Raw genomic sequence first — 27,539 nt, 5'->3', positions numbered from 1 at the left:
ATGTGCCATTTTGGAGAATCGATCAACGACCACCCAAATAACAGTGTTGCCACGGGAAGGGGGTAAATCAGTAATAAAATCCATACCAATCAGAGACCAAGGCTGTTCGGGGACAGGCAGAGGAAGAAGAAAACCAGCGGGCTTCTGGCGAGGAGTCTTATCCCGGGCACAGATAGTGCAGGCTCGCACAAAGTCCACAACATCCGTCTCCAGAGTCGGCCACCAATAGAAGCGGGAGATGAGTTGCACAGATTTCTTGATACCCGCATGACCTGCGAGATGGGAGGAGTGACCCCATTTGAGGATTCCGAGGCGTTGGCGAGGAGAAACAAAGGTCTTTCCTGGAGGAGTCTGCCTGATGGAGGCAGGAGAAGTGGAGATCAGGCAGTCAGGTGGAATGATGTGTTGCGGAGAGAGTTCAACTTCTGAGGCATCCGAGGAACGAGAGAGAGCATCGGCCCTAATGTTCTTATCGGCAGGACGAAAGTGAATCTCAAAATTAAATCGGGCAAAGAACAGAGACCACCGGGCCTGGCGAGGATTCAGCCGTTGGGCAGACTGGAGGTAGGAGAGGTTCTTGTGGTCGGTGTAGATAATAACAGGAGAACTTGATCCCTCCAGCAGATGCCTCCATTCCTCAAGTGCTAATTTAATGGCTAGAAGCTCTCGATCCCCGATGGAGTAGTTCCTCTCCGCTGGAGAGAAGGTCCTAGAGAAAAAACCACAAGTGACAGCATGCCCGGAAGAATTTTTTTGTAGAAGAACAGCTCCAGCTCCCACTGAGGAGGCATCAACCTCCAATAGGAAGGGTTTGGAAGGGTCAGGTCTGGAGAGGACGGGAGCCGAAGAAAAGGCAGACTTGAGTCGTTTAAAGGCGTCTTCTGCTTGAGGAGGCCAGGACTTGGGATCAGCATTTTTTTTGGTTAAAGCCACGATAGGAGCCACAATGGTAGAAAAATTTGGAATAAATTGCCTGTAATAATTGGCGAACCCCAAAAAGCGTTGGATAGCACGGAGTCCGGAGGGGCGTGGCCAATCTAAGACGGCAGAGAGTTTGACTGGATCCATCTGTAGTCCCTGGCCAGAGACCAAATATCCTAGAAAAGGAAGAGATTGGCATTCAAACAGACATTTCTCAATTTTGGCATAGAGTTGGTTGTCACGAAGTCTCTGAAGAACCATACGGACATGCTGGCGGTGTTCTTCTAGATTGGCAGAAAAAATTAGGATATCGTCCAGATATACAACAACACAGGAGTATAACAGATCACGAAAAATTTCATTGACAAAGTCTTGGAAGACGGCAGGGGCGTTGCACAGTCCAAAGGGCATGACCAGATACTCAAAGTGTCCATCTCTGGTGTTAAATGCCGTTTTCCACTCGTCCCCCTCTCTGATGCGGATGAGGTTATAGGCGCCTCTTAAGTCCAATTTAGTGAAGATGTGGGCACCTTGGAGGCGATCAAAGAGTTCAGAGATGAGGGGTAAGGGGTAGCGGTTCTTAACCGTGATTTTATTAAGACCGCGGTAGTCAATGCAAGGACGTAGGGAGCCATCTTTTTTGGACACAAAGAAAAATCCGGCTCCGGCAGGAGAGGAGGATTTACGGATAAAGCCCTTTTTTAGATTCTCCTGGACGTATTCGGACATGGCAAGAGTCTCTGGGGCAGAGAGAGGATAAATTCTTCCCCGGGGTGGAGTAGTGCCCGGGAGGAGGTCGATAGGGCAATCATAAGGCCTGTGAGGAGGTAGAGTCTCAGCTTGTTTTTTGCAGAAAACATCCGCGAAGTCCATATAGGCCTTAGGGAGACCGGTTACTGGAGGAACCACAGAGTTACGGCAAGGGTTACTGGGAACCGGTTTTAGACAGTTCTTGGAACAAGAGGACCCCCAACTCTTGATCTCCCCAGTGGACCAATCCAGGGTAGGGGAATGAAGTTGAAGCCAGGGAAGTCCAAGGAGAATTTCCGAGGTGCAATTGGGGAGGACCAAAAGTTCAATCCTCTCATGATGAGATCCGATGCTCATAAGAAGGGGCTCCGTGCGGAAACGTATGGTACAGTCCAATCTTTCATTATTTACACAATTGATGTAGAGGGGTCTGGCGAGACTGGTCACCGAGATGTTGAACCTGTTGACGAGAGAGGCCAAAATAAAATTTCCTGCAGATCCAGAGTCCAAGAAGGCCACTGTAGAGAAGGAGAAGGCAGAGGCAGACATCCGCACAGGCACAGTAAGACGTGGAGAAGCAGAGTAGACATCAAGGACTGTCTCACCTTTGTGCGGAGTCAGCGTACGTCTTTCCAGGCGGGGAGGACGGATAGGACAATCTCTCAGGAAGTGTTCGGTACTAGCACAGTACAGGCAGAGGTTCTCCATACGGCGTCGTGTCCTCTCTTGAGGTGTCAGGCGAGACCGGTCGACCTGCATAGCCTCCACGGCGGGAGGCACAGGAACAGATTGCAGGGGACCAGAGGAGAGAGGAGCCGAGGAGAAGAAACGCCTCGTGCGAACAGAGTCCATATCTTGGCGGAGTTCCTGACGCCTTTCGGAAAAACGCATGTCAATGCGAGTGGCTAGGTGAATAAGTTCATGTAGATTAGCAGGAATTTCTCGTGCGGCCAGAACATCTTTAATGTTGCTGGATAGGCCTTTTTTGAAGGTCGCGCAGAGGGCCTCATTATTCCAGGACAATTCTGAAGCAAGAGTACGGAATTGTACGGCATACTCGCCAACGGAAGAATTACCCTGGACCAGGTTCAACAGGGCAGTCTCAGCAGAAGAGGCTCGGGCAGGTTCCTCAAAGACACTTCGGATTTCCGAGAAGAAGGAGTGTACAGAGGCAGTGACGGGGTCATTGCGGTCCCAGAGCGGTGTGGCCCATGACAGGGCTTTTCCGGACAGAAGGCTGACTACGAAAGCCACCTTAGACCTTTCAGTGGGAAACAGGTCCGACATCATCTCCAGATGCAGGGAACATTGGGAAAGAAAGCCACGGCAAAACTTAGAGTCCCCATCAAATTTATCCGGCAAGGATAAGCGTATCCCAGGAGCGGCCACTCGCTGCGGAGGAGGTGCAGGAGCTGGCGGAGGAGATGACTGCTGAAGCTGTGGTAGTAACTGTTGTAGCATAATGGTCAGTTGAGACAGCTGTTGGCCTTGTTGCGCTATCTGTTGTGACTGCTGGGCGACCACCGTGGTGAGGTCAGCGACAACTGGCAGAGGAACTTCAGCGGGATCCATGGCCGGATCTACTGTCACGATGCCGGCTGGCAGGTAGTGGATCCTCTGTGCCAGAGAGGGATTGGCGTGGACCGTGCTAGTGGACCGGTTCTAAGCCACTACTGGTTTTCACCAGAGCCCGCCGCAAAGCGGGATGGTCTTGCTGCGGCGGTAGTGACCAGGTCGTATCCACTAGCAACGGCTCACCTCTCTGGCTGCTGAAGATAGGCGCGGTACAAGGGAGTAGGCAAAAGCAAGGTCGGACGTAGCAGAAGGTCGGGGCAGGCAGCAAGGATCGTAGTCAGGGGCAACGGCAGAAGGTCTGGAAACACAGGCAAGGAACACACAAGGAACGCTTTCACTGGCACTAAGGCAACAAGATCCGGCAAGGGAGTGCAGGGGAAGTGAGGTGATATAGGGAAGTGCACAGGTGAACACACTAATTGGAACCACTGCGCCAATCAGCGGCGCAGTGGCCCTTTAAATCGCAGAGACCCGGCGCGCGCGCGCCCTAGGGAGCGGGGCCGCGCGCGCCGGGACAGAACAGATGGAGAGCGAGTCAGGTAGGGGAGCCGGGGTGCGCATCGCGAGCGGGCGCTACCCGCATCGCGAATCGCATCCCGGCTGGCAGCGGAATCGCAGCGCCCCGGGTCAGAGGACGTGACCGGAGCGCTGCCGCGGGGAGAGTGAAGCGAGCGCTCCGGGGAGGAGCGGGGACCCGGAGCGCTCGGCGTAACACTGGTTTTGTTTATAATTTTTAAAGCTTTTTTTTTAATGTCTTATTATTTTTATAATAATCTATATAATCTAGCTTTTATGTTTTCATGGAATGTTTATAAGAATGGGTATGCAATAAGTCAATATAAACACAATTTCGATGCACCTCTCATGCCCAAAATTGACCACCACCTAAACTTTTGCAGGCACCCTCGGTTTCCCATCACAGCAATAAACAATCAATATCTCAATCTCAGATATCTACTGAATTAACATTGGTAGTGTATGCTACAGACTATTCACTGGGCTAAATAGAATTAAAAATTTAGAGAGCAAGAAAAAACAAACAAAAAACTACAAAAAAACAGAATATATATATATATATATATATATATATATATATATACATACACACAAGTACATGAAATCACAGAAATAAGAGGGAAGAAAATATCATCCCCTGGCATATGGTCCTTTTCAGTGATGTGATTTGGACGCTTTCAAGTTACAGAAGACGCCCCCACATTGTCTCACAATTCTTTTATCCCTCCCAAACACACCTACTTCTTGCTACATGAGTTGGAGGGCAGTCTTGCGGGATGAGCTGATTATGACACTCTGAGGGTGGGATTAGAACAGTTAAAGTTGTGCCTGAGGGCTGACAATAGGAGATATCACATCTGCCGTGCATGGCACAATTACTTCACCCAGCTCATCATATTTACGGATATCAGCTGGTCGGTTAGAGATTATATATGAGTTATTTGACATAAGCATAATGCCACAATTCAATATCTCTGCTTTCTGTCATGTCAGGCCTATCATGTTTGATCTTCCAAAGATGCTTGAAACCCACTGATTCTAAATCTATTTTTAGATTGACCTTCCCTGCAGTAGGTATCATAATATGGCATATCCTACATACCACACCTTATTTCATTTCCTGCAATGGGATTCTTATGGGACCATATATCACCCTTTTGGGCAGGGGGGTTTCCCAGCCAGTAAGTTTAAATGAAGTGTGACTTAGTCCTGTGCCTCAAAGGGATATGTATACACAGAAATGGAAATGCAGGAGGAACAAATGTTTCATATGCATGAACATACGGTAGTACAAAGTCACAATTTTACAGTTTTCAGTCTGGCCATTTAGGCTGACATTTTCCATTCTGTAGAGAAAGCATTTAAGTAGTAACACACACACACACATATATATATATATATATATATATATATATATATATAATGGGCACAGGCCTTTTACAGTTGGTAATGATCCCAGCTCTCCACCTTCCCCCTGCACAGTGACCTCTGCACAGGTCACACAACATGCCTAGAAAACTCTCCCGTAGAAGTCAATAGGGTCAGCTTGAGTCAAGTCCATGTTGCTCCTGTAAAGCATATCTCTAAATGCTGTGCAGAAACCTTAGGCGCTATGGCCTACCATCAAAATTAAACAAAATATGAGATGTGATACATCATCATCACAAATAACAGATTCCTTAAAAACAGGTTTTGCCAGAAAAGTAATAGCTATTGATGTAGCAGCCACTGCAGGGTAAATGTAGTATTACTGTAGGGGTTTTACAAAAAGCAGGAATCCTCTTGCATTTCTTGTCTGTTTGTTTGTTTTGAGGAAGTTGCTATGCAGCTATCTCACAGCTGATCTATTACACTATATAAGATGGACATGGATCCTAGTTCTAGGTTAGTTTATAGTGAAGATTATAGCAGATGATTCCTTTTGTTTTCTAGTGCCTTGTTCTTGTGTAGTTTGTTCCTAGTTTTTCGATTCACCATTGTGTAATCTTTATGTCTGTATTTTGAAGTTGCTGCATCCACAAAACCCCATTTAACACCATGCTAAAAATGAAGCAAGGCAGTAGGAAATATGTGCAAGGACATTTTACTATTATTATTATTATTGCATTATCATTAATTAATGGTGCAAAATCATTTTTGTTTGTTTAACCCCTTAACGATGCAGGATGTAAATGTACGTCCTGGTGAGGTGGTACTTAATGCACCAGGACGTACATTTATGTCCTATACATAACCGCAATCTGAGCAATGCTCGTGTCATGCGCGGCAGGTCCCGGCTGCTGATAGCAGCCAGAGACCCGCCGGTAATGGCCGACATCTGCAATCGTGCAAAAAAGTAAAAAATAAAAGTAAAAAAAACGTGAAGAATCACCTCCCCCAATAAAAATGTAAATTGTCCCTTTTTCCCCATTCTACTCCCAAAAAGTGTAAACTATTTTTTTTAAATAATCATATTTGGTATCGCCGCATGCACAAATATCTGAACTATTAAAATATAATGTTACCGTATGTACTCGAGTATAAGCCGACCCGAATATAAGCCGAGGCCTCCAATTTCACCCCAAAAACTTATTGACTCAAGTATAAGCCTAGCGTGGAAAATACATCATTCCCCCTCCTCCTGTCTTCCATCATCCCCCCCCGTCACCATCCCGACCCCCTCTGTCATCATCCCGACCCCCTGTTATCATCCAGACCCCCATTATCCCCCCTGTCATCATCCAGACCCCCCCTCATCCCCCCCTGTCATCATCTACACCTTCGTCATCATACATACTCCCCTCTCTTGTTCTCTACTCACTTTCCCAGTTTTAGCTCTGTTGGTCCTTCGCTAGCAGCCATCCATCGTCGCCCATCTAAGCTGCGGGGACCGTCCGAATTCCAAGGGGAGAGTTGAGCCGGTTCGGGCTGTCCATCTTGACCGGAAGGCCCTCTTCTCCGCTCCACGCCTGCCCCGTACTAGTAACGCTGCATTGATGACGCTGCGGAGGGACATCCGTGCGCAGGGACGCCCTTGATGTCACGGACGTCTGCTGTGCACGGACGTCCCTGTGCGGTTGCGTCAATGCAGTGTCACTAGTCCGGGGCTGGCCCGGAGCGGTGAAGAGGGCCTTCCAGTCAAGATGGATGGTCCGGACTGGCTCACCCTCCCCACTGGAATTCGGACAGTCCCTGCAGCGTCCCTGGGTGCGATGGACAGCCTGGCCTATCCCCCTCGCCACCCCCACCAGTATGCCTGCGTGTTTTTTTTCTTCAATCGAGTATAAGCCAAGGTAAGCCAATCCTGTACGATGAACAATGTGAAAGTGTAAAAAAAAAAGTCCAAATTTATTCCCGAAAAAATTGATAAAAAATGTATTAATACTTTTATATATGCAAATGTGGTATCAAAAAAAATTACAGATCACGGCGCAAAAAATTAGCCCTCATACTGCCGCTTATGAAAAAATGAAAAAGTTATAGGTCAGCAAAATAGAGGGATTTTAAACGCACTAATTTAGTTAAAAACTTTGCGATTTTTTTTAAGCGCTATAATAATAGAAAAGTATGTAATCATGGGTATAATTTTAATCGTATTGACCCACAGAATAAAGAAAACATGTTTATTTTCCGTAAAGTGTACAGCATGAAAACAAACCTTCCAAAATTAGCAACATTGTGGTTTTCTTATCAATTTCCCCACACAAATAGTTTATTTTTTTGGTTGCTCCATACATTTTATGGTAAAATGAATGATGCCATTACAAGGGACAACTGGTCGCGCAAAAAACAAGCCCTCATACTAGTCTCTCGATGAAAATATAAAAAGGTTATGATTTTTAGAAAGCAAGGAGGAAAAAAACTAACGTCCTTAAAGGAGAACTCCGGAATAGGAAAATGATCGTCCATACTGCCGGCAGTAAAAAAATAAACAGGTACATACCTTCCTTCACTCCCCCGGTGCCTCCGGTAACCCGCTCCGGCCTCCGCCGCGATCCTCTTCCTGGTTGCCGGCGGTTGGAGAGTCATACTGTACTCAGCCAATCATCGGCCGTAGCGAAGTCCCGACTCGGCCGGCGAAATGCTGAGCGGCAGTGTGAGAACGAAAACGTCACACTGCTGCCGCCTATCACCGGCCTTGTCGGGACTTTGCTGCGGCCGGTGATTGGCTGAGTGCAGTATGACTCGCCAACCACCGGCAACCAGGAAGAAGATCGCAGCGGAGGCCGGAGCCGGTTACTGGAGGCAACGGGGGAGCGAAGGAAGGTATGTACCTGTTTATTTTTTTACTGCCGGCAGTATGGATGATAATTTTCCTATTCTGGAGTTCTCCTTTAAGGCCCAAATGGGTGGAGTCCTTAAGGGGTTAAAAAATGTGCTCAGTTTCTCTGAAATCAACTTTGATCTAGTCATACATCATCTTAGAAGCTTGTTCAGGAGAGAAGAGAGAGCAGTTGGAGACTAAGCTATCAGACAGCTCATCTGTATGAATTTTACTCTGCATAGCAGTCTGCACTGTATGTTACTGGATTTAGGCTGCAGAAATCAAACTGAGCAAAATTTTTAATAAAGACCTATAAGAAAAATATTTGTTTATATCATAACAAGTACAATGTGATAATACGAAAATAGCATTGAGGTGTTATGGTAGTTCAATGTTTTTGTTTTTAATCCAGACCAATGCATCAAGTTCAAGGAGTTTATATATTATCCCAGTGCTTGGTTGAAAATTTCGGTGCTTGTTATTTTCCATAGTTCTATTTGCTCCCTAGGATACGATCCCTTGTATCTGTGAAACCCGCTTGTTCAATAACTGATTTAAATAATTACAATGTGCCTGCACTGTGGAATTTATTGTAACAAAATCTGTGTACTGAATGGGAGGCTTAAAGGTTGATATATATAGGCTTTAAACCTGCCACCAACAGACATTAGAGATAAGGAAGTAAGCGCTCCATAGAATAATATTGTTTTAAACCCAAAGAGTGAGATAGGCTTATAAATTAACTGCTCACCCTGGGCGGTTGTGTAGTCACATATACAACAATGGAAAAGGTGCATGAAATAGGTCGTCTGCTGCCCTCCGGAACATGTACGGCAATAGATATTTGGCTTCGGGAGAAACCGGCTCACGGCGCTGATCGACTGACAGGTAGATTGACTAAAAGAGGATTTATTGACCAGAATGCAATGCGTTTTGCTGCACATGCGCAGTTTCCTCAGGCATCTGATGCCTGAGGAAGCTGCGCATGCACAGCGAAACGCATTGCATTCTTGTCAATAAATCCTCTTTTAGTCAATCTACCTGTCTGGTCGATCAGCGCCGTGAGGCGGTTTCTCCCAAAGCCAAATATCTATTATCAACAGACATTAGCTTTCAAAGGGTTACTGTCAATTACAGTAAAACATATCCCCTATTTGCAGGAGTCCAATGGGCTTATGGGCCTGCTTCTTTGGCCCCCTATTACACTTCCTTCCATAGCCCCATGTCTCATCTATAATGCTTCCATTGCCACCCACTCATATACACTGCTTGAATGGGTTCCCTTTCTCATATATACTGCTCCTATGGATCCCATGTGTTTCCATACTAGGCATTGCCAGGTGCCATATACAGTTTACAAAGAAAATCTTCTAGAAAAGAATACTATTGTACAAATGACTTCCAGTGGAGAATGGTATGTTAGAGCCCATACAGTCCTTTTCTAGGGGCTATACACGTTTTGCCAAATCAAAAAACCTCTGTATGCCTGTATGCCTATACCGTACCTCTGAATTTGGAGGTACAGTATAAGTCGATACACTTGGAAGCTAAATGGAGCCATAATAACAGGATGAGTGACGTACTGGTATTATATTGCATAGCCCACATTTTTATTCAAATGTCCACCAAAATAGAAGTAGAACAATGATGTGTAACAGTAGGTACACATGAAATAACTACAGTGATCCCTCAACTTACAATGGCCTCAAAATACAATAGTTTCAACATACAATGGTCTTTTCTGGACCATTGTAACTTGAAACCAGACTCAACATACAATGCTATGGAATCTATGAAACGTGTCAATGGCTGGAAGAACCGACCAATCAGAATGGATATTTCACTGGTAAAACCCCTGTATTACTGAAGCGCATGCACTGACTGGTATCTGGTTTCGCCCCCTACAGTACAGGGAGGTATTACATGTTCCGTACTCTTTACCTCTGCCAGGGTTATCTGCTCCTTTGGACACCAGGTGAGGGTGGCTCCATTTTCGTTTTTTTTGGACATTGTGTGTTCTGTACAGACCCTGAAGAAGCTTCTTTCCTCTACATAGACCAGTGTTTCCCAAAGAGGGTGCCTCCAGCTGTTGCAAAACTACAACTCCCAGCATGCTGTGAGTTGTAGTTTTGCAACAGCTGGAGGCACCCTCTTTGGGAAACACTGAAATAGACAGTGATTTACAGCTCCCAGCAGATCTTTATTACTTTTATATGTAAGGATTTGCTTTATCTGTATTAGGTACCTACTTATTTTTCTTTGATCCTCACTTTTTCCTATTTTTGGATGACATTTTGGTGCCTTCAGATCCAATTACTATGTTTCCATAGAGTTCTGGTCTCAACATACAATGGTTTCAACATACAATGGTCGTCCTGGAACCAATTAATATTGTAACTTGAGGGACCACTGTATACAAATGTTACATAACAATGATACTTATTCAAAACATTTTAGAACAAAAACAACTTATTATCAATAATATTCCACCAATTTGAGATCACAGATACTTCCAGTTCTACTTTTATCTTACAATCGATTTATAGAAGGTAAGTGATTACACTAGAATAATTATAACTATTCTTACTAATGTAAATCTATAGCATTAACCAGGGAGGATGTAACTTCTGCTCTCCAGGATGTCATTTAATCAGAGGCAGTTAAACATGGTGGCTTCCTTCTCATGTAACTTGCTTAGCTGGTTTTCATTCTGTCTATTTCAGGGCATGGGACCAGAGTTAGGCTGTTTACCAGCAGTACACATAGTTACTTCCTCCCTAATTGTCTGTCCAATCAAAGCACATCACATACTACTCTTTGCTATGCCAGTTGGACTGCACTCAACAGTCGGGCACTGTGTTGGGGGATGATTTTTGTGCACTTCTATATATGTCATGTAGGAGGAAAAGCAGTTGTTGATGCACTGGTTTTGCAAGGTGGTATGAAAGCATAAATGAAAGACAAGCTGAAGACAAGCCCACAAATTACAGTGAAGGCTTAGATACAGAAGGCAGCACTGTATACAAACAGCAGCAACACACCAATAAAGGAGTTACATTGAGCACTGAAACAGTGAGACTGTCCCGATTAGTTAAGATGGCTTCAGGCAGACTGAATAAATAGTGCGCCAATGTTACAGATTAATGCTATATTTAAAAAAAAAATATGCATTAGCCCCTTCCCTAACAAAAGTCTAAAGCTAGGTTTCCACTTAGTTTTTTTTTTTTAGTTTTTTGTACACCTAAAAAAACGCCAGCAAAAACGCCAGAAAAACTGCCACAGGTTTTTCCTGAGTTTTGGCAGTTTTTCTGGCGTTTTTTCTGGCATTTTCCCTGGTGTGTGGAAACAGCCAAATTTGCAGAGTGTAAGGAGATGAGGAGTGATGTACAGCATCACTACTCCTTTCCTCCGGCCATATAGTATACTGGGGGGCATAGAGTACCCGTATATACTATACAGGAGCCGGGAATCCTGTCACCAGACTGACAGGACTCCCTGCTCCCATAGCCCCTTTGGGCGGTATACAGAATATACAGCTATCTATAGATAGCTGTATATAGTGTATACAGAACTGGAGGTCCACTTACCTCCCTCGTTTCTCTCACCGCCGGTCCGTGTAGATCCGCCCCCTAGTGATGACGTCATTAGGGGGGCGGGGCTACATAAGGTATTCAGGCTAGTCTGAAGCTCTGTTCACATTGTCCGTTTTGGATAATGTGAACAGACTCTTCTGCCAATGTCTACCCAGACAGGGAGATTCCAGCTGTTGCTAAACTACAACTCCCAGCATGCCCAGACAGCCAAAAGCTGTCTGGGCATGCTGGTAGTTGTAGTTTTGCACCAATTGGAGGCTCACTGTTTAGGTAGACATTGCATTATGGGTGCTCTCCCCTGCAGAGAGTGCAAAAAATGTCCTAACCCATTTTTTGTGTGTTTTTTTTCTTCTCGTTTCAGATCCGTGTATGCAGAGGATTACGACGGATGAACTTTATTTTTTTTTATTTTAATAAAATGGTTAACGAGGGCTGTGGAGTGTTTTTTTAAATAAAATAATTTTTCCAATGTGTTGTGTCTTTTTTTAATTGAACATTCAGGCTTAGTTATGGAGGCTGTCTAATAGACGGACAAAAACAGCTGTCGCTAACCCCCAATTATTACCCTGGTACCCACCGCCACAGGAGTGCTGAGAAGAGCTGGTACCAACAGGCCCGGAGCGTCAAAAAAGGCCCTCCTGGGCCTAGGTGGTAACAGGCTGGCGTTATTTAGGCTGGGGAGGGCCAGTAACAATGGTCCTCGCCCACCCTGGTAACGTCAGGCTGTTGCTGCTTTGTTGGTATCGTGCTGATAGTGAATATACAGGGAACCCTATGCGTTTTTTTTTTCATTAAAAAAATAAAAAGGGTTCCCATGCTGAGAGTTGTAGTTTTGCAACAGCTGGAGGCACCCTGTTAAGGAAACACTGATCTATGTCCTATTATAGTGTTTCCCAACCAGGGTGCCTCCAGCTGTTGCAAAACTACAACTCCCAGCATGCTGAGAGTTGTAGTTTTGCAACAGCTGGAGGCCCCCTGTTAAGGAAACACTGATCTATGTCCTATTTTAGTGTTTCCCAACCAGGGTACCTCCAGCTGTTGCAAAACTACAACTGCCAGCATGCTAGGAGTTGTAGTTTTGCAACAGCTGAAGGCACCCCTGGTGAGAAAAGGGGGGGGTGAGCAGGGATCGTGCTGAGAAGGGGGGAGGGATGATGCTGGAAAAGGTTGGACAGGGATGGTGTAGGGGGGGGGGGAGTTTGGGGGAGTTTACCTTCCTCAGAAGCCGTTCTGCGCTCCTGGGCTCCTGTATTCTCCAGGCACTTCCTTCTTTCTGGGGTCATGTGATGCTTTGGTGTCACATGACCCAAGCAGAACAGGGGAAACTGCCAATCAGCAGAGGGGGAAGAGGAGGGTAAGTCCCCTGCGATATCTCTTTCCTGCACAGACCTCCGACCGTCCCTGTCACAGGCTCGCACTGCACTGCAGATTGAGTTTACAAAAGCGGCCTGTGACAGGGATGCCCGCTCCTCCCGCCCCCCCCCCAAAAAAAACTTTCAGCAGCCGCTGCATTATGCATACAAGGTCCTGATACAAGTGTCAGGACCTTGTATGCTGTTGTGAGGCGCTGGCCGACTGCTGCTGCAATTGGGCAGCCAAGCACGGGCCGGCCAGCTCATGGGGTGGGCGGCCTACCAGGAATTTTCCCGATATCCCGGTAGTGGTCCGGCCCGGCCCTGGTCCCCTGCACTGCCGTATATATACACATATTCCTATTTCCCACAGAGTCGTGAATGGGTGGAACCATCTGACCAATCACAGCTCTCTGCAGGAAATATGAATAGTGCAGGGACCATAGAAGAGCGGCCACATCTATACATTATACAGGATCGCAACTGACCCGGCGATCTGTCAATTAGTACAGGCAACTCCTCCTCCTATCATGGAACAGTGTGTTCCATGCTGGGAGTAGTAGTACTACCTAAAAAATGTAAAAAAAATAAAAAGTGAAACACACACACACACACACACACTACATTTTTATTATTGTCGGCTACATTTTTATTGCCCTACCCGCGCACATAAATTGATCTCTGTTTAAAAATGAATTAAAATGTTTTAATAAAAAGATACATTTCGTTAAATACAATTTTTTCCATCACTACTGTATCTTTTTTATTATTATTTTTTAATGGTACCCTACTAAATTTTAATAAAAAAGGTATCTCCAACACTTTTTTTGGATGGTCCAAAAGAGAATAAAAACCGCCTGAAAAAACGTCAAATTTAAAACCCACATGGTGTTTTTCTTGGCGTATTTTCACTCCTATAGACTTCTATGGGAGAAAAACGCCAAGATTTTCCCGAAAAACGCCAAAGTCTCAACAAGAGGTCGTTTTTTTTAAACTGCCAAGTAGCCCGAAAACGCCAAAAGGATAAAAAAAAACGCCGAACTGAAAAACGCCAAGTGGATTTGGCATTTTGAAGTTTACTATTGACTTGCAGCTAACATCTGGCCGCAGCGTTTTTTCACAAAAAAAACGCCATGCAGCAGAATGGGCGTTTTATTGCCGTTTTTATAAAAAAAAAAAAACAAGTGGAAACCTAGCCTCATTCACCCACCTTTTTCCATTTTTCAAATAAAAAAATGCTAACAAACAAAAAACATAAATATATTTGGTATTACCACATGCAGAAATGTCCAAACTATTAACATATAATGTTTACAAAACCGTGTGGGGAATTTCATGAATGTAAAATAAAAAATACTAAAATGGCAGAATTTGTGATTGCTTGGTCACTACAAATATTAGAAAAAAGTATGTAATAAGTGATCAAAAAGTCCTGTCTTAACAAAAATGGCACAGATAAAAACCAAAGATCACAGGAACAAAAAAGGGCCCTCATGCAGCCCTATACAAAAGAGGGGGAGATGAAAGAGCCGTACTGAGGCGTTGCAGTCCTGGAGCATAGCTGACCAAGGGCCCCGCCTCTTGGACCATTTGGGATGACTGCCTGAGTGTTTACTAAAGTGTTTTTTTTATGAATATACTGCAAGACTAAATAATATCATAGGTATGCCAGGAGTAAGCTTGTAAAGCCCTACTGCACTGTGTGTGCAGCTTTACAAGTCATGTGACAGATGCACTTTAAGGAGTTAATGGTACAACTTCTATCTTTTATATACAGACTTGGGTTAAACTCTGTTAAATGTATTTTTCCATAACATCAGGACATATTTTTCTCTGACAAAGTGCTTTCAATGTTCGCTGTAATCGGATTCCTTAATAAAAATGTAATCTCTCTTAAATTAAAAATCAAAATTATTTGATTCCGTAACATATTAAAGGTTATATTTTGATGTTTTTCATTTGTTTGTAAAGTATGTACTTAAACACATGACAAGCAGTCAGATTTACTATAACTAGAGCATTGTATTTTCATCTCACAAGCCACACAAAGGACAAGCTGTAGTATTAAATGGCAAATTACCATATATACTCGAGTATAAGCCGACCCCAATATAAGCCGAGGCGCCTAATTTCACCCCAAAAACCCAGGAAAAGTTATTGACTCGATTATAAACCTAGGGTGGGAATTACTTCATCCGGCCATGTCATCATCCAGACCCCCGTCATCATCCAGACCCCCGTCATCATCCCCCCCTTCATCATCACCGCCTGTCAATCCCTTCAGCCATCGGCTGTCCGAGCATGCTGGGAGTTGTAGTTTTGAAACCTCTGGAGGTCCGCAGGTTGAAGACCACTGCGGCCTTCGTCATCATCCAGACCCCCCCTTTAGTTTTCTTCTCACCTCCCCTCCCCTCGGTGGGAAGGAAGGGTGAGCTGGTCCGGGCCATCTATGCTGCAGGGACCGTCTGGTGGGGAGGGTTAGTCGTTCCGGGCTGTCCATTTTCACCGGGGGGGGCCCTCTTTTCTGCGCTCCAGGCCTGCCCCGGACTAGTGACGTTGCCTTGACGATGAAGCACAGGGACGTTCATGCGCAGGGAGGCTGCGAATGAACGACCCTGTGAGGTGTTGTCAAGGCAATGTCACTATACTCAAGTGAACCGAGTTTTTCAGCCTGATTTTTCGTGCTGAAAATGCCCCTCTCAGCTTATACTCAAGTGAACTCTTGAATATAAGCCGAGGGGGGCATTTTCAGCACGAAAAATCGGGCTGAAAAACTCAGCTTATACTCGAGTATATACGGTAAGCTTTTCTGTGTGAGTAACCCAGTATTAAATGGTTATGTATTTAATACCTTCGTAATGCCCATAATGTATAGCTCTTATTATTTATTATTATATATAGACAGATATTCACCACTTATGTATGGTACTGAGCCTATACTGGGCATACATTAGGACTGAAAGGACTGACACATTGATGATGACATTCTGTCACCATTTCCTTAAAGGAAAACTGTCGTCTGTGTCACTCGCACAACCTGTTGGTACAGACTTGTAGAGCAGGTGACGCTGAATATAATGATACTTACCGCCTGCCAGACTGTCGCTCCATTTTGTTGTTATTCTTCTGATTCGATTGCAGGCTTGGAGCATGGGTGGAGTTTGAGGAGCACAATGACATTACTACTGCAGCTTTCTCACTCTACTGGTGTTCTAAATATTCTTGCTTTCCCTTTAATACTGAGAGGGAGGTGTATGCAGCCTCTGCCAATCAGGGAGAAGCTGCAAGCTGCTGGGTGCCACAGACTCAAGATTCCTCAGGGCGCATGAATCTTCAGCACACCGGCAGAGTAAGAAAGCATCAGCAGCTGTGACATCATCATGCAACCCAATAAGAAGCATTATGGCCGAACAGAGCGATGAATCGTGGGGGTGGGGTGTGTGTGGCAGGGGTAAGTATAATTTTAATCCGTTTCACCTGCACTGCAAGCCTGTACCAACAGGTTGTGCTGGTGACAGTGATGATAGTTTTCCTTTAAAGGAAAACTCATTATACACAACTTTGGCTTACACATTTGTGCACATCAGAATTCCTGGTGAATAGTTTTACACGTTTCAAAGATTCATTCATGCTTCATATTACACAGATTTTGGACCCTGGTTACTTGTGTTTCATAAAGTACAAAGCTAATACTGAGATTAGTTTTACATACTGCACAGAACCTAGTCCCTGGTGGCTAGTGCTACATACCACTCGGAATAAAGTAAGTTGAGTTATGCATTTCACAGTGCACACTGGCTGTTGCTACTGGATATTTATTCTAATGTATAAAGCAAGTAGAGAGCACTGTATATTTAGAGCATGATTACAAGTAGTAGATTATGTGATTATTGTTATTAGTGAATTACTAACCCAGCTCTTTTGTGACTTTTGTCATACAGAGCCCATACTCATCTGACTCACAATCTATGCAGAGCTAACAATGGAATGGCGTGTATAGAAAATAATGGTCATTCTTCAGCCATCCTGCTCTGGAGTACAATACCAATATTGGAGCAACACACTTTTTTAGGTAGCGTAGCAGGATACTCCTGACACTGAATGCCAACTATAAACCCAACAAACTTTTTATGGACCACAATGCAATACGTTTCCTGGCCGACAGCGCAAGGAGTATCCTGCTACGCTACCTGGAAGTGTGTTACTCTAATAATGCCTGGTATTGTGGCAGTGACAGGATAAGATTGTTGACAACCAAGGCAAAGCAGGAAAACCTAATCTAACCTTATCCAGCTCATACTTCCAATAATTATAGTTTATACTGGATAGTTTTTATAATCCAGTATAATCCTTGACTCAATTTCTGCATAAATATTCTTGTTTTTGTCAACAAACACCAGACTTAACAATGTCACTAGATCAACATTTTACAAACATTCTCCTCTATTTTGTACTTTTCTAGCCCTAATGAGTATGGAAATACCCCATATGTGGGTGTAAAATTCTCCGTGGACTCACAACAAGGCTCAGGAGTGAGAGCGCATTTGAGGCCTAAATTGGTGATTTGCACAGGGGTGGCTGATTTTACAGCGGTTCTGACATAAAAGCAAAAAATAAATACCCACGTGTGACTCTATTTTCAAAACTACACCCCTAACGGAAAGTAACAAGGGGTATAGTGAGCCTTAACATCCCACAGGTGTTTGACAAATTTTCGTTAAAGTTGGATGGGAAAATGAAAAAAATATTTTTTTTAACTAAAATGCTGGTGTTGCCCTAAATTTTTCATTTTCACAAGGGAAAATAGGAAAAAAAAGCCCCCCAAAATTTGTAACCCCATTTCTTCTGAGTAAGAACACACCCCATATGTGGATGTAAAGTGCTCTGTGGGCGAACTACAATGCTCAGAAGAGAAGGAGTGCCATTGGGCTTTTGAAGAGAAAATTTGTCTGGAATTAAAGGCCACAAATGTTTACAAAGCCCCGATAGTGCCAGAACAATGGACCCCCCCCCCACATGTGACCCCCTCACGTAATGTAATAAGGGGTGCAGTGAGCATTTATGCCCCACAGGTGCCTGACAGATTTTTGGAACAGTGGTCCGTGAAAATGAAAAATTTAAATTTTCATTTGCACTGCCCACTGTTCCAAAGATATGTCAAACACCAGTGGCGTTTAAATGCTCACTACACCCCTTATTAAATTCTGTGAGGGGTGTAGTTTCCAAAATGGGGTCACATGTGGAGGGGAGTGTTCTGGCACCACAGGGGGCTTTGTAAACGCACATGGCCCCTGACTTCCATTCCAAACAAATTCTCTCTCCAAAAGCTTAATGGCACTCCTCCTCTTCTGAGCATTGTAGTGTGCCAGCAGAGCACTTGATATCCACTCATGGGGTATTTCCATACTCAGAAGAAATGGGGTTACAAATTTTGGGGGGCATTTTCTCCTATTTTCTCCTAAAAATGTAAAATTTGGGGAAAAAACAGCATTTTTAGTGAAATTTTTTTATTTTTTCACTACATCCATTGTTATGTACCTTTAGGGGTGTAGTTTCCAAAATAGTATGCCATATGTTTTTTTTTTTTTTTTTTTGCTGTTCTGGCACAATAGGGGCTTCCTAAATGAGACATGCCCCTCAAAAACCATTTCAGCCAAATTCACTCTCCAAAATCCCATTGTTGCTCCTTCCCTTCTGACCCCTCTACTGCACCCGCCGAACACTTCCCATACACATATGAGGTATTTCCTTACTCGAGAGAAATTGGGTTGCAAATTTTTTTCCTATTACCCCTTGTAAAAATTCAAAAACTGGGTCTTCAAGAACATGAGTGTAAAAAATGAAGATTTTGAATTTTCTCCTTCACTTTGCTGCTATTCTTGTGAAAACACCTAAAGGGTTAACAAACTTTCTGAATGCCATTTTGAATAGTTTGAGGGGTGCAGTTTTTATAATGGGGTCATTTATGGGGTATTTCTAATATGAAGGCCCTTCAAATCCACTTCAAAACTGATCTGGTCCCTGAAAAATTCTGATTTTGAAAATGTTGTGAAAAATTTGAAAATTGCTGCTGAACTTTGCAGCCCTCTGATGTCTTCCAAAAATAAAAACATGTCAACTTTATGATGCAAACATAATATGTGAATCAATATAAAATGTATTTGGAATGTCTATTTTCCTTACAAAGAGCTTCAAAGTTAGAAAAATGCAAAATTTTTGCATTTTTCATGAAATTTTTGCATTTTTCAACAAGACGTGTTACCACTATGTTAAAGTAGAATATGTCATGAAAAAACATTCTCGAAATCAAATTCATAAGTAAAAGAATCCCCGAGTTATTAATGCTTAAAGTGACAGTGGTCAGATGTGCAAAAAATGCTCTGGTCCTTAAGAAGAAAATGGACTTGGTCCTCCTTAAAGGGGTACTCCTGTGGAAAACTTTTTGTTTTTTAAATTAACTGGTGCCAGAAAGTTAAACAGATTTTTAAATTACTTCTATTAAAAAAATCTTAATCCTTCCAGTACTTTTTAGTGGCTATATACTACAGAAGAAATGCTTTTCTTTTTGGATTTCTCTGATGTCATGACCACAGTGCTCTCTGCTGACCTCTGCTGTCCATTTTTGGAACTGTCCAGAGTAGGAGAAAATCCCCATAGTAAACATATGCTGCTCTGGACAGTTCCTAAAATGGACAGCAGAGGTCAGCAGAGAGCACTGTGTTTGTGACAGAGAAATCCAAAAAGAAAATATTTCCTCTGTAGTATACAGCAGCTAATAAGTACTGGAAGGATTAAGATTTTTTAATAGAAGTAATTTACAAATCTGTTTAACTTTCTGGCACCAGTTGATTAAAAAAAAAAAAGAAAAGTTTTCCACGGGAGTACCCTTTAACCCCTTCAGGACGGAGCCCATTTTGGCCTTAAGGACCGGAGCGTTTTTTGCACATCTGACCACTGTCACTTTAATCATTAATAACTCTGGAATGCTTTTAGTTATCATTCTGATTCCGAGATTGTTTTTTCGTGACATATTCTACTTTAACATAGTGGTAAATTTTTGTCGATACTTGCATCCTTTCTTGGTGAAAAATCCGTAAATTTGATGAAAAATTTGAAAATTTAGCATTTTTCTAACTTTGAAGCTTTCTGCTTGTAAGGAAAATGGATATTACGAATACATTTTTTTTTGGTTCACATATACAATATGTCTACTTTATGTTTGCATCATAAAATTGACGTGTTTTTACTTTTGGAAGACACCAGAGGGCTTCAACGGTCAGCAGCAATTTTCCGATTTTTCACAAAATTTTCAAACTCAGTATTTTTCAGGGACCAGTTCAGGTTTGAAGTGGATTTGAAGGGTCTTCATATTAGAAATACCCCATAAATGACCCCATTATAAAAACTACACCCCCCAAAGTATTAAAAATGACATTCAGTAAGTGTTTTAACCCTTTAGGTGTTTCACACGAATAGCAGCAAAGTGAAGGAGAAAATTCACAATCTTCATTTTTTACACTCACATGTTCTTGTAGACCCAATTTTAGAATTTTTACAAGGGGTAAAAGGACAAAATTTTTACTTGTATTTGTAGCCCAATTTCTCTCGAGTAAGCACATACCTCATATGTCTATGTAAAATGTTCGGCGGGCGCAGTAGAGGGCTCAGAAGGGAAGGAGCGACAAGGGGATTTTGGAGAGTACGTTTTTCTGAAATGGTTTTTGGGGGGCATGTTACCTTTAGGAAGCCCTTATGGTGCCAGAACAGCAAAAAAAACCCACATGGCATACCATTTTGGAAACTAGACCCCTCGGGGAATGTAACATGGGATAAAGTGAACCTTAATACCCCACAGGTGTTTCACGACTTTTGCAAATGTAAAAAAAAATGCTTGTTTTCCCCAAAAATTTTTATTTTTAAAAAGGGTAATAGCAGAAAATACCCCTAAAAATTTGAAGCCCAATTTCTCCCGATTCAGAAAACACCCCATATGGGGGTGAAAAGTGCTCTGCTGGCGCACTACAGGTCTCAGAAGAGAAGGAGTCACATTTGGCTTTTTGAAAGCGAATTTTGCTCTGGGGGCATGCCGCATTTAGGAAGCCCCTATGGTGCCAGGATAGCAAAAAAAAAACACATGGCATACCATTTTGGAAACTAGACCCCTCGGGGAACGTAACAAGGGGTTAAGTGAACCTTTATACCCCACAGGTGTTTCACGACTTTTGCATATGTAAATTTTTTTTTTTTTTTTTACCTAAAATGCTTGTTTTCCCCAAAATTTTACATTTTTAAAAAGGGTAAAAGCAGAAAATACCCCCCAAAATTTGTAACACAATTTCTCCCGAGTACGGCGATACCCCATATGTGACCCTAAACTGTTGCCTTGAAATACGACAGGGCTCCAAAGTGAGAGCGCCATGCGCATTTGAGGCCTAAATTAGGGATTGCATAGGGGTGGACATAGGGGTATTCTACGCCAGTGATTCCCAAACAGGGTGCCTCCAGCTGTTGCAAAACTCCCAGCATGCCTGGACAGTCAACGGCTGTCCGACAATACTGGGAGTTGTTTTGCAACAGCTGGAGGCTCCGTTCTGGAAACAGTGGCGTACCAGACGTTTTTCATTTTTATTGGGGAGGGGAGGGGGGCTGTGTAGGGGTATGTGTATATGTAGTGTTTTTTACTTTTTATTTTATTTTTTGTGGTAGTGTAGTGTAGTGTTTTTAGGGTACAGTCGCACGGGCGGGGGGTTCACAGTAGTTTCTCGCTGGCAATTTGAGCTGCAGCAGAAAGTTTGCGGCAGCTCAAATTTGCAGCCAGATACTTACTGTAATCCTCCGCCCATGTGAGTGTACCCTGTACGTTCACATTGGGGGGGGGACATCCAGCTGTTGCATAACTACAACTCCCAGCATGCCCGTTGGCTGTCGGTGACTGCTGAGAGTTGTAGTTTTGCAACAACTGTAGGCACACTGGTTATGTATCACTGAGTTTGTGACCTAACTCAGTGTTTCACAACCAGTGTGCCTCCAGCTGTTGCAAAACTACAACTCCCAGCATGTACGGTGCATGGTGTAAGGTGACTGCTGAGAGTTGTAGTTTGCAACAGCTGGAGGCACACCGGTCGTGAAACACTGAGTTAGGTAAAAAAAAACTCTTGAGTTTCACAACCAGTGTGCCTTCAGCTGTTGCAAAACTACAACTCTCAGCAGTCACCGACAGCCAACGGGCATGCTGGGAGTTGTAGTTATGCAACCAGCAGATGCACCACTACAACTCCCAGCATGCACTTTAGCTGTTTGTGCAAGCTGGGAGTTGTAGTTATACAACAGCTGAAGGTACACTTTTCCATAGAAAGAATGTGCCTCCAGCTGTTGCAAAACCATAAGTCCCAGCATGCCCATAAGGGAATGCTGGGAGTTGTGGTGGTCTGCCTCCTGCTGTTGCATAACTACAGCTCCCAGCATGCCCTTTTTGCATGCTGGGAGCTGTTGCTAAGCAACAGCAGGAGGCTGTAACTCACCTCCTGCTGCTGCTCCATCGCAGGCTGTCCCTCGCCGCCGCAGCTGCTCCTGGGGCCCCGATCCCAACAGGGGCGCCGGGGATCGGGGTCCCCAGCACCGGGGGTCGTCTTCCCGCACCCGCTCACGTCCTCCGGAAGAGGGGCGGAGCGGGTGCGGGAGTGACACCCGCAGCAGGCGCCCTGATTGGTCGGCCGGTAATCCGGCCGACGAATCAGGGCGATCGTGAGGTGGCACCAGTGCCACCTCACCCCTGCAGGCTCTGGCTGTTCGGGGCCGTCAGAGACGGCCCCAAACAGCCAGTAATTCCGGGTCACCGGGTCACCGGAGACCCGATTGACCCGGAATCGCCGCAGATCTGCGGCGATCGCCGACATGGGGGGGCATAATGACCCCCCTGGGCGATATGCCGGGATGCCTGCTGAACGATTTCAGCAGGCATCCGGCTCCGGTCCCCAACCGGCTAGCGGTGGGGGCCGGAATTCCCACGGGCGTATGGATACGCCCTCGGTCCTTAAGGACTCGGGATGCAGGGCGTATCCATACGCCCTATGTCCTGAAGAGGTTAACGACGCAGGACGTATATTTACGTCCTGCGCCGGCTCCCGCGATATGAAGCGGGATCGCGCCGCGATCCTGCATCATATCGCGTCGGTCCCGGCGCTCATCAACGGCCGGGACCCGCGGCTAATACCACACATCGCCGATCACGGCGATGTGCGGTATTAACCCTTTAGAAGCGGCGGTCAAAGCTGACCGCCGCTTCTAAAGTGAAACTGAAAGTGACCCGGCTGCTCAGTCAGGCTGTTCGGGACCGCCGCGGTGAAATCGCGGCGTCCCGAACAGCTGACCGGACACCGGGAGGGCCCTTACCTGCCTCCTCGGTGTCCGATCGATGAATGACTGCTCCGTGCCTGAGATCCAGGCAGGAGCAGTCAAGCGCCGATAATGCTGATCACAGGCGTGTTAATACACGCCTGTGATCAGCATAGGAGATCAGTGTGTGCAGTGTTATAGGTCCCTATGGGACCTATAACACTGCAAAAAAAATGTAAAAAAAAAAGTGTTAATAAAGGTCATTTAACCCCTTCCCTAATAAAAGTTTGAATCACCCCCCTTTTCCCATAAAAAAAATAAAACAGTGTAAAAAAAAATAATAATAAACATATGTGGTATCGCCGCGTATGTAAATGTCCGAACTATAAAAATATATCATTAATTAAGCCGTACGGTCAATGGCGTACGCGCAAAAAAATTCCAAAGTCCAAAAAAGCGTATTTTGGTCACTTTTTATACCATTAAAAAAATGAATAAAAAGTGATCAAAAAGTCCGATCAAAACAAAAATCATACCGATAAAAACTTCAGATCACGGCGCAAAAAATGAGTCCTCATACCGCCCTGTACATGGAAAAATAAAAAAGTTATAGGGGTCAGAAGATGACATTTTTAAACGTATAAATTTTCCTGCATGTAGTTATGATTTTTTTGCGACAAAATTAAACCTATATAAGTAGGGTATCATTTTAACCGTATGGACCTACAGAATAATGATAAGGTGTAATTTTTACCGAAATATGCACTGCGTAGAAACGGAAGCCCCCAAAAGTTACAAAATGGCGTTTTTGTTTCGATTTTGTCGCACAATGATTTTTTTTTCCGTTTCGCCGTGCATTTTTGGGTAAAATGACTAATATCACTGCAAAGTAGAATTGGCGACGCAAAAAAAAAAGCCATAATATGGATTTTTAGGTGGAAAATTGAAAGGGTTATGATTTTTAGAAGGTAAGGAGGAAAAAACAAAAGTGCAAAAACGGAAAAACCCTGAGTCCTTAAGGGGTTAAGGGGTTAAAAAAAAGGTTGCTATATACTGTATGTACCCAGCCAAACATGTTACCAATAGGAACTAATAGGAACAAATCCTTGCACGCCATCATCAATAGAAAACAAAGGAGTCTAAGAATATGGTAACACAAAGCAATTTTATAAAAGTAGTCAAATATTTTAAACAATGTTAAAATTGATATCACCATAATTGTACTGATCTGCAAAATATAGTTAACAAATCAATGTTACCATGTAGTCACTGTGAACAGAAAACCCAAAAAGCAATGACAAAATTATGTTTTTTTTTCCATTTTTCCACAGGGAAATTTATTTTCAATACATTATATAGCACGATAAATGGTGCTCGTCTTACAAAAATAAGCCCTTTTCAGCCATTTGATGGAAAGATTAGTAAAAAATAAAAATGCTGCCACCAAAATTGGCTGCATCAGGAAAGGGTTAAGAATAGCCCAGAGTAACATATTAACCATACCTCTTCTATCAGGCACTTGTCAGTGCACTTTAGAGATGAATAACAGAGACTGGCTGAACAGGTTAGCTATTGCTGAAAGGACCAACAATAACAATGGTTTAAAAAATTATTTTAGAATACCGTATTTATCGGCGTATAACACGCACTTTTTAGGCTAAAATGTTTTGCCTAAAGTCTATGTGCGTGTTCTACGCCAATAAGCCGCTGCAGTTCAATGATTTAAAGCGGGCGCTTTAAATCCAATGAACTGCAGCGGCTTTGCAGATGCAGAGACAGCCAGCACTGCCTTCTCTCCCCCTGGCTATCGGCGCCGCTGCCCGTTCTCTCCCCCTGACTAACGGTGCCGGCAGACAGGGGGAGAGAAGGGGCAGCGGCACCCATTGCCGACGCCGCTGCCCCGTTGCCTCCCCCCATCCCCGGTTGTATAATTACCTCTTGCCGGGGTCGGGACCGCGCTGCTTCAGGCCTCCGGTGTGCGTTCCCTGCGTCGTTGCTATGTGCTGCACAGCGCGGCGCATGACGTCAGTGGTCAGATAGTCAGGGGGAGAGAACGGGCAGCAGCGCAGATAGCTAGCGGGAGAGAAGCGGCGGCAGCAGGGCTCTAGACCCCAGGAAAGGCAGGGGGAGAGAAGCGGGCAGCGACGGCCTCTCTCCCCCTGCCTTTCCTGGGGGTGTATCGGGGTATACACGCGCACACACGCACCCTCATTTTACCATGGATATTTGGGTAAAAAACTTTTTTTACCCAAATATCCTTGGTAAAATGAGGGTGCGTGTTATAGGCCGGTGCGTGGTATACCCCGATAAATACGGTACATTGAATATAAATGATGGCAAAAGAATGTTCACTGTGTATCTGTAAATAGACAGCCAGCTGAAAGATTGTGCTGGAGATTCATTGCTAGCGTTGAAAGGTAATAATGACTCAAACAACTCATCTCCCAGTGCAACCTCACAATAACATGACCTGTCAATCAGTAACATAAGATGACCTTACATCATATATAAATTGTACTGTGACAAGGGAAATAAGATAAGTGTGGCTTAAACGGTGATGTACTATATTACTATGTCATCGTGAATGAAAATATCAAGATAATTATTGTGTTTCTGTAATTCGGATACTGAAGACAATGTTGTTTAGGGAAGAAGCAATTTTAAACTCCCTAAGGAAGCTGAGTCATCAAAGAGCAGTTTTACATAGGTGTACAAAAGATTTTTTTTAAAGATAAAAAGTAGCTCTGTAGTTAAAGAAATAGTCCAGTTTAGGAAAATATATCCCCTATTCAAAAAATAGAGGATGAGTTTCAGATTGCGGTGGGTCGGAGGGGGGGGGGGGGGGACCCCCGCAAACTCCTGCCTGGTGCCCGGATCTCCCCATGCTTGGATCTGTGTCGACCACGGCAAAAAGGGGTGTTGAACACGCCTCTTCCATGCATCTCAATGAGAAAGCCAGAAATACACTAGTACAGAACTTTGACTCACCCATAGAGAAGCATGCCGGAGAGCCGTTGAGGAGATTGCTGGAGTTCTGAAACAAACAGTATATACTTGGAAATTAACTGAATATAGTCACCAGTAGACAACATTAGGTTCATTGTACTCAATGTATCAGGTGTCAGAACCAGTGGTGTTAAACGGTTCTGACAGCTCTCTGTTTTGTTTTGGTTTGTGCTATGCCCAGCTGTCTGGACTGGTCAGCGGACCTTGATGTGAGCACCTGGTCTGGGCCTATATAAGTTGGCAGTCTACTCCCAATCCTTGCCTTCTATAGAGCTATGTGTTCTCCTAGCTAGCATTTATATTGTATCTCGTATATCTGGCATGTTGACCCTTTGGCTCCGCACTCTGAGTCATCTCCTGGCCTTACAATAGTGTCAACTCCTTCCCCGCCCAGACATGTTCTTGCATAATGGAAGCTATGTCTGCTTTGGTGGAGCAAATGCAGGGCTTGACTCAGCTGGGCCAGAATTTAGCTGGAAGACTTCAGCAATATGAATCTTCTCAGTCTCAGTCAGTATTAGTCCAGACCTTGACTCAGAGGTTGCAAAATCGGGAGCAGTTAGTTCAGAACTTGCTAGCCAGAATTCAGGAGCTGGAGTCTGCCCGAACTCAGGTGTCATCTGTTCCTGTTTCAGCTCCTGTGGAGCCACAAGTTAGTCTCCCTGACCAATTTTCTGGTAACAGCAAGATGTTCAAAACTTTTTGTGAGAGCTGCAAATTGTACTTCAGGTTAAGGCCTTACACATCTTGGTACTGAGGCCCAAAGAGTGGGTATTATTATATCTCTTTTGCAAGGGGTTCCCCAAGAATGGGTATTTTCCCTTGGTCCTGATGCTCCAGAGTTGTCCTCAGTGGACGCCTTATTTGCGGTATTGGGTCTCTTGTATGCTGAACCGGACTGTGCTGCATACGCTGAGAGTCAACTGCGTACATTGAAGCAAGGTTGCAGACCAGTAGAGGAGTACTGTGCGCATTTTAGAAAGAATACTCCAGCCTTGATTTGTCAGTTCAGACTAGGGTTATCTTCACCTTAAAGGACATGCTTGTATCTCCCATCGGCACATATGATGTTTGGAGCAGTTCTTTGTCCCTCGTGGCTTGGATTTTGCTCTGATATACATTATCAGCTCTGAGCCTTATATAGACACGAATGCATCTTTTTAAATCCTGTCCAATCCTCTCCTGACACCCTTGACCAAGCCATGACTTTAGCTGTGCGTTTGGATAGACGTTTGCGAGAACGCAAAC

At 44.2% G+C, this 27,539-nt stretch overlaps 1 protein-coding gene across 5 annotated transcripts in view; it reads right to left on the bottom strand.

Annotated features, from left to right (window-relative positions):
* Nucleotides 1-27,539, bottom strand: part of AMMECR1 (AMMECR nuclear protein 1) — a 215,590-nt gene that overhangs the window by 148,212 nt on the left and 39,839 nt on the right. The window contains exon 1 of one of the 5 annotated variants that reach the window (XR_008847704.1): nt 16,039-16,155. The exons of 2 other annotated variants lie outside the window; for them this stretch is intronic. Coding sequence is in view for 2 of the 3 variants with exons in the window: in XM_056538915.1 (XP_056394890.1) it covers nt 16,039-16,130 (92 nt within the window). In the remaining variant the exon portion in view is untranslated. Of the gene's footprint in view, nt 1-16,038; nt 16,160-27,539 lie in introns of those variants that run through there. 2 more of the 5 variants (XM_056538915.1, XM_056538914.1) reach the window with 2 other exon arrangements.

Source organism: Hyla sarda, chromosome 9 (genome assembly GCF_029499605.1).
Source record: "Hyla sarda isolate aHylSar1 chromosome 9, aHylSar1.hap1, whole genome shotgun sequence".
Lineage (NCBI taxonomy): Eukaryota > Metazoa > Chordata > Amphibia > Anura > Hylidae > Hyla > Hyla sarda.
This window is presented reverse-complemented; position numbering and strand designations above follow the sequence as displayed.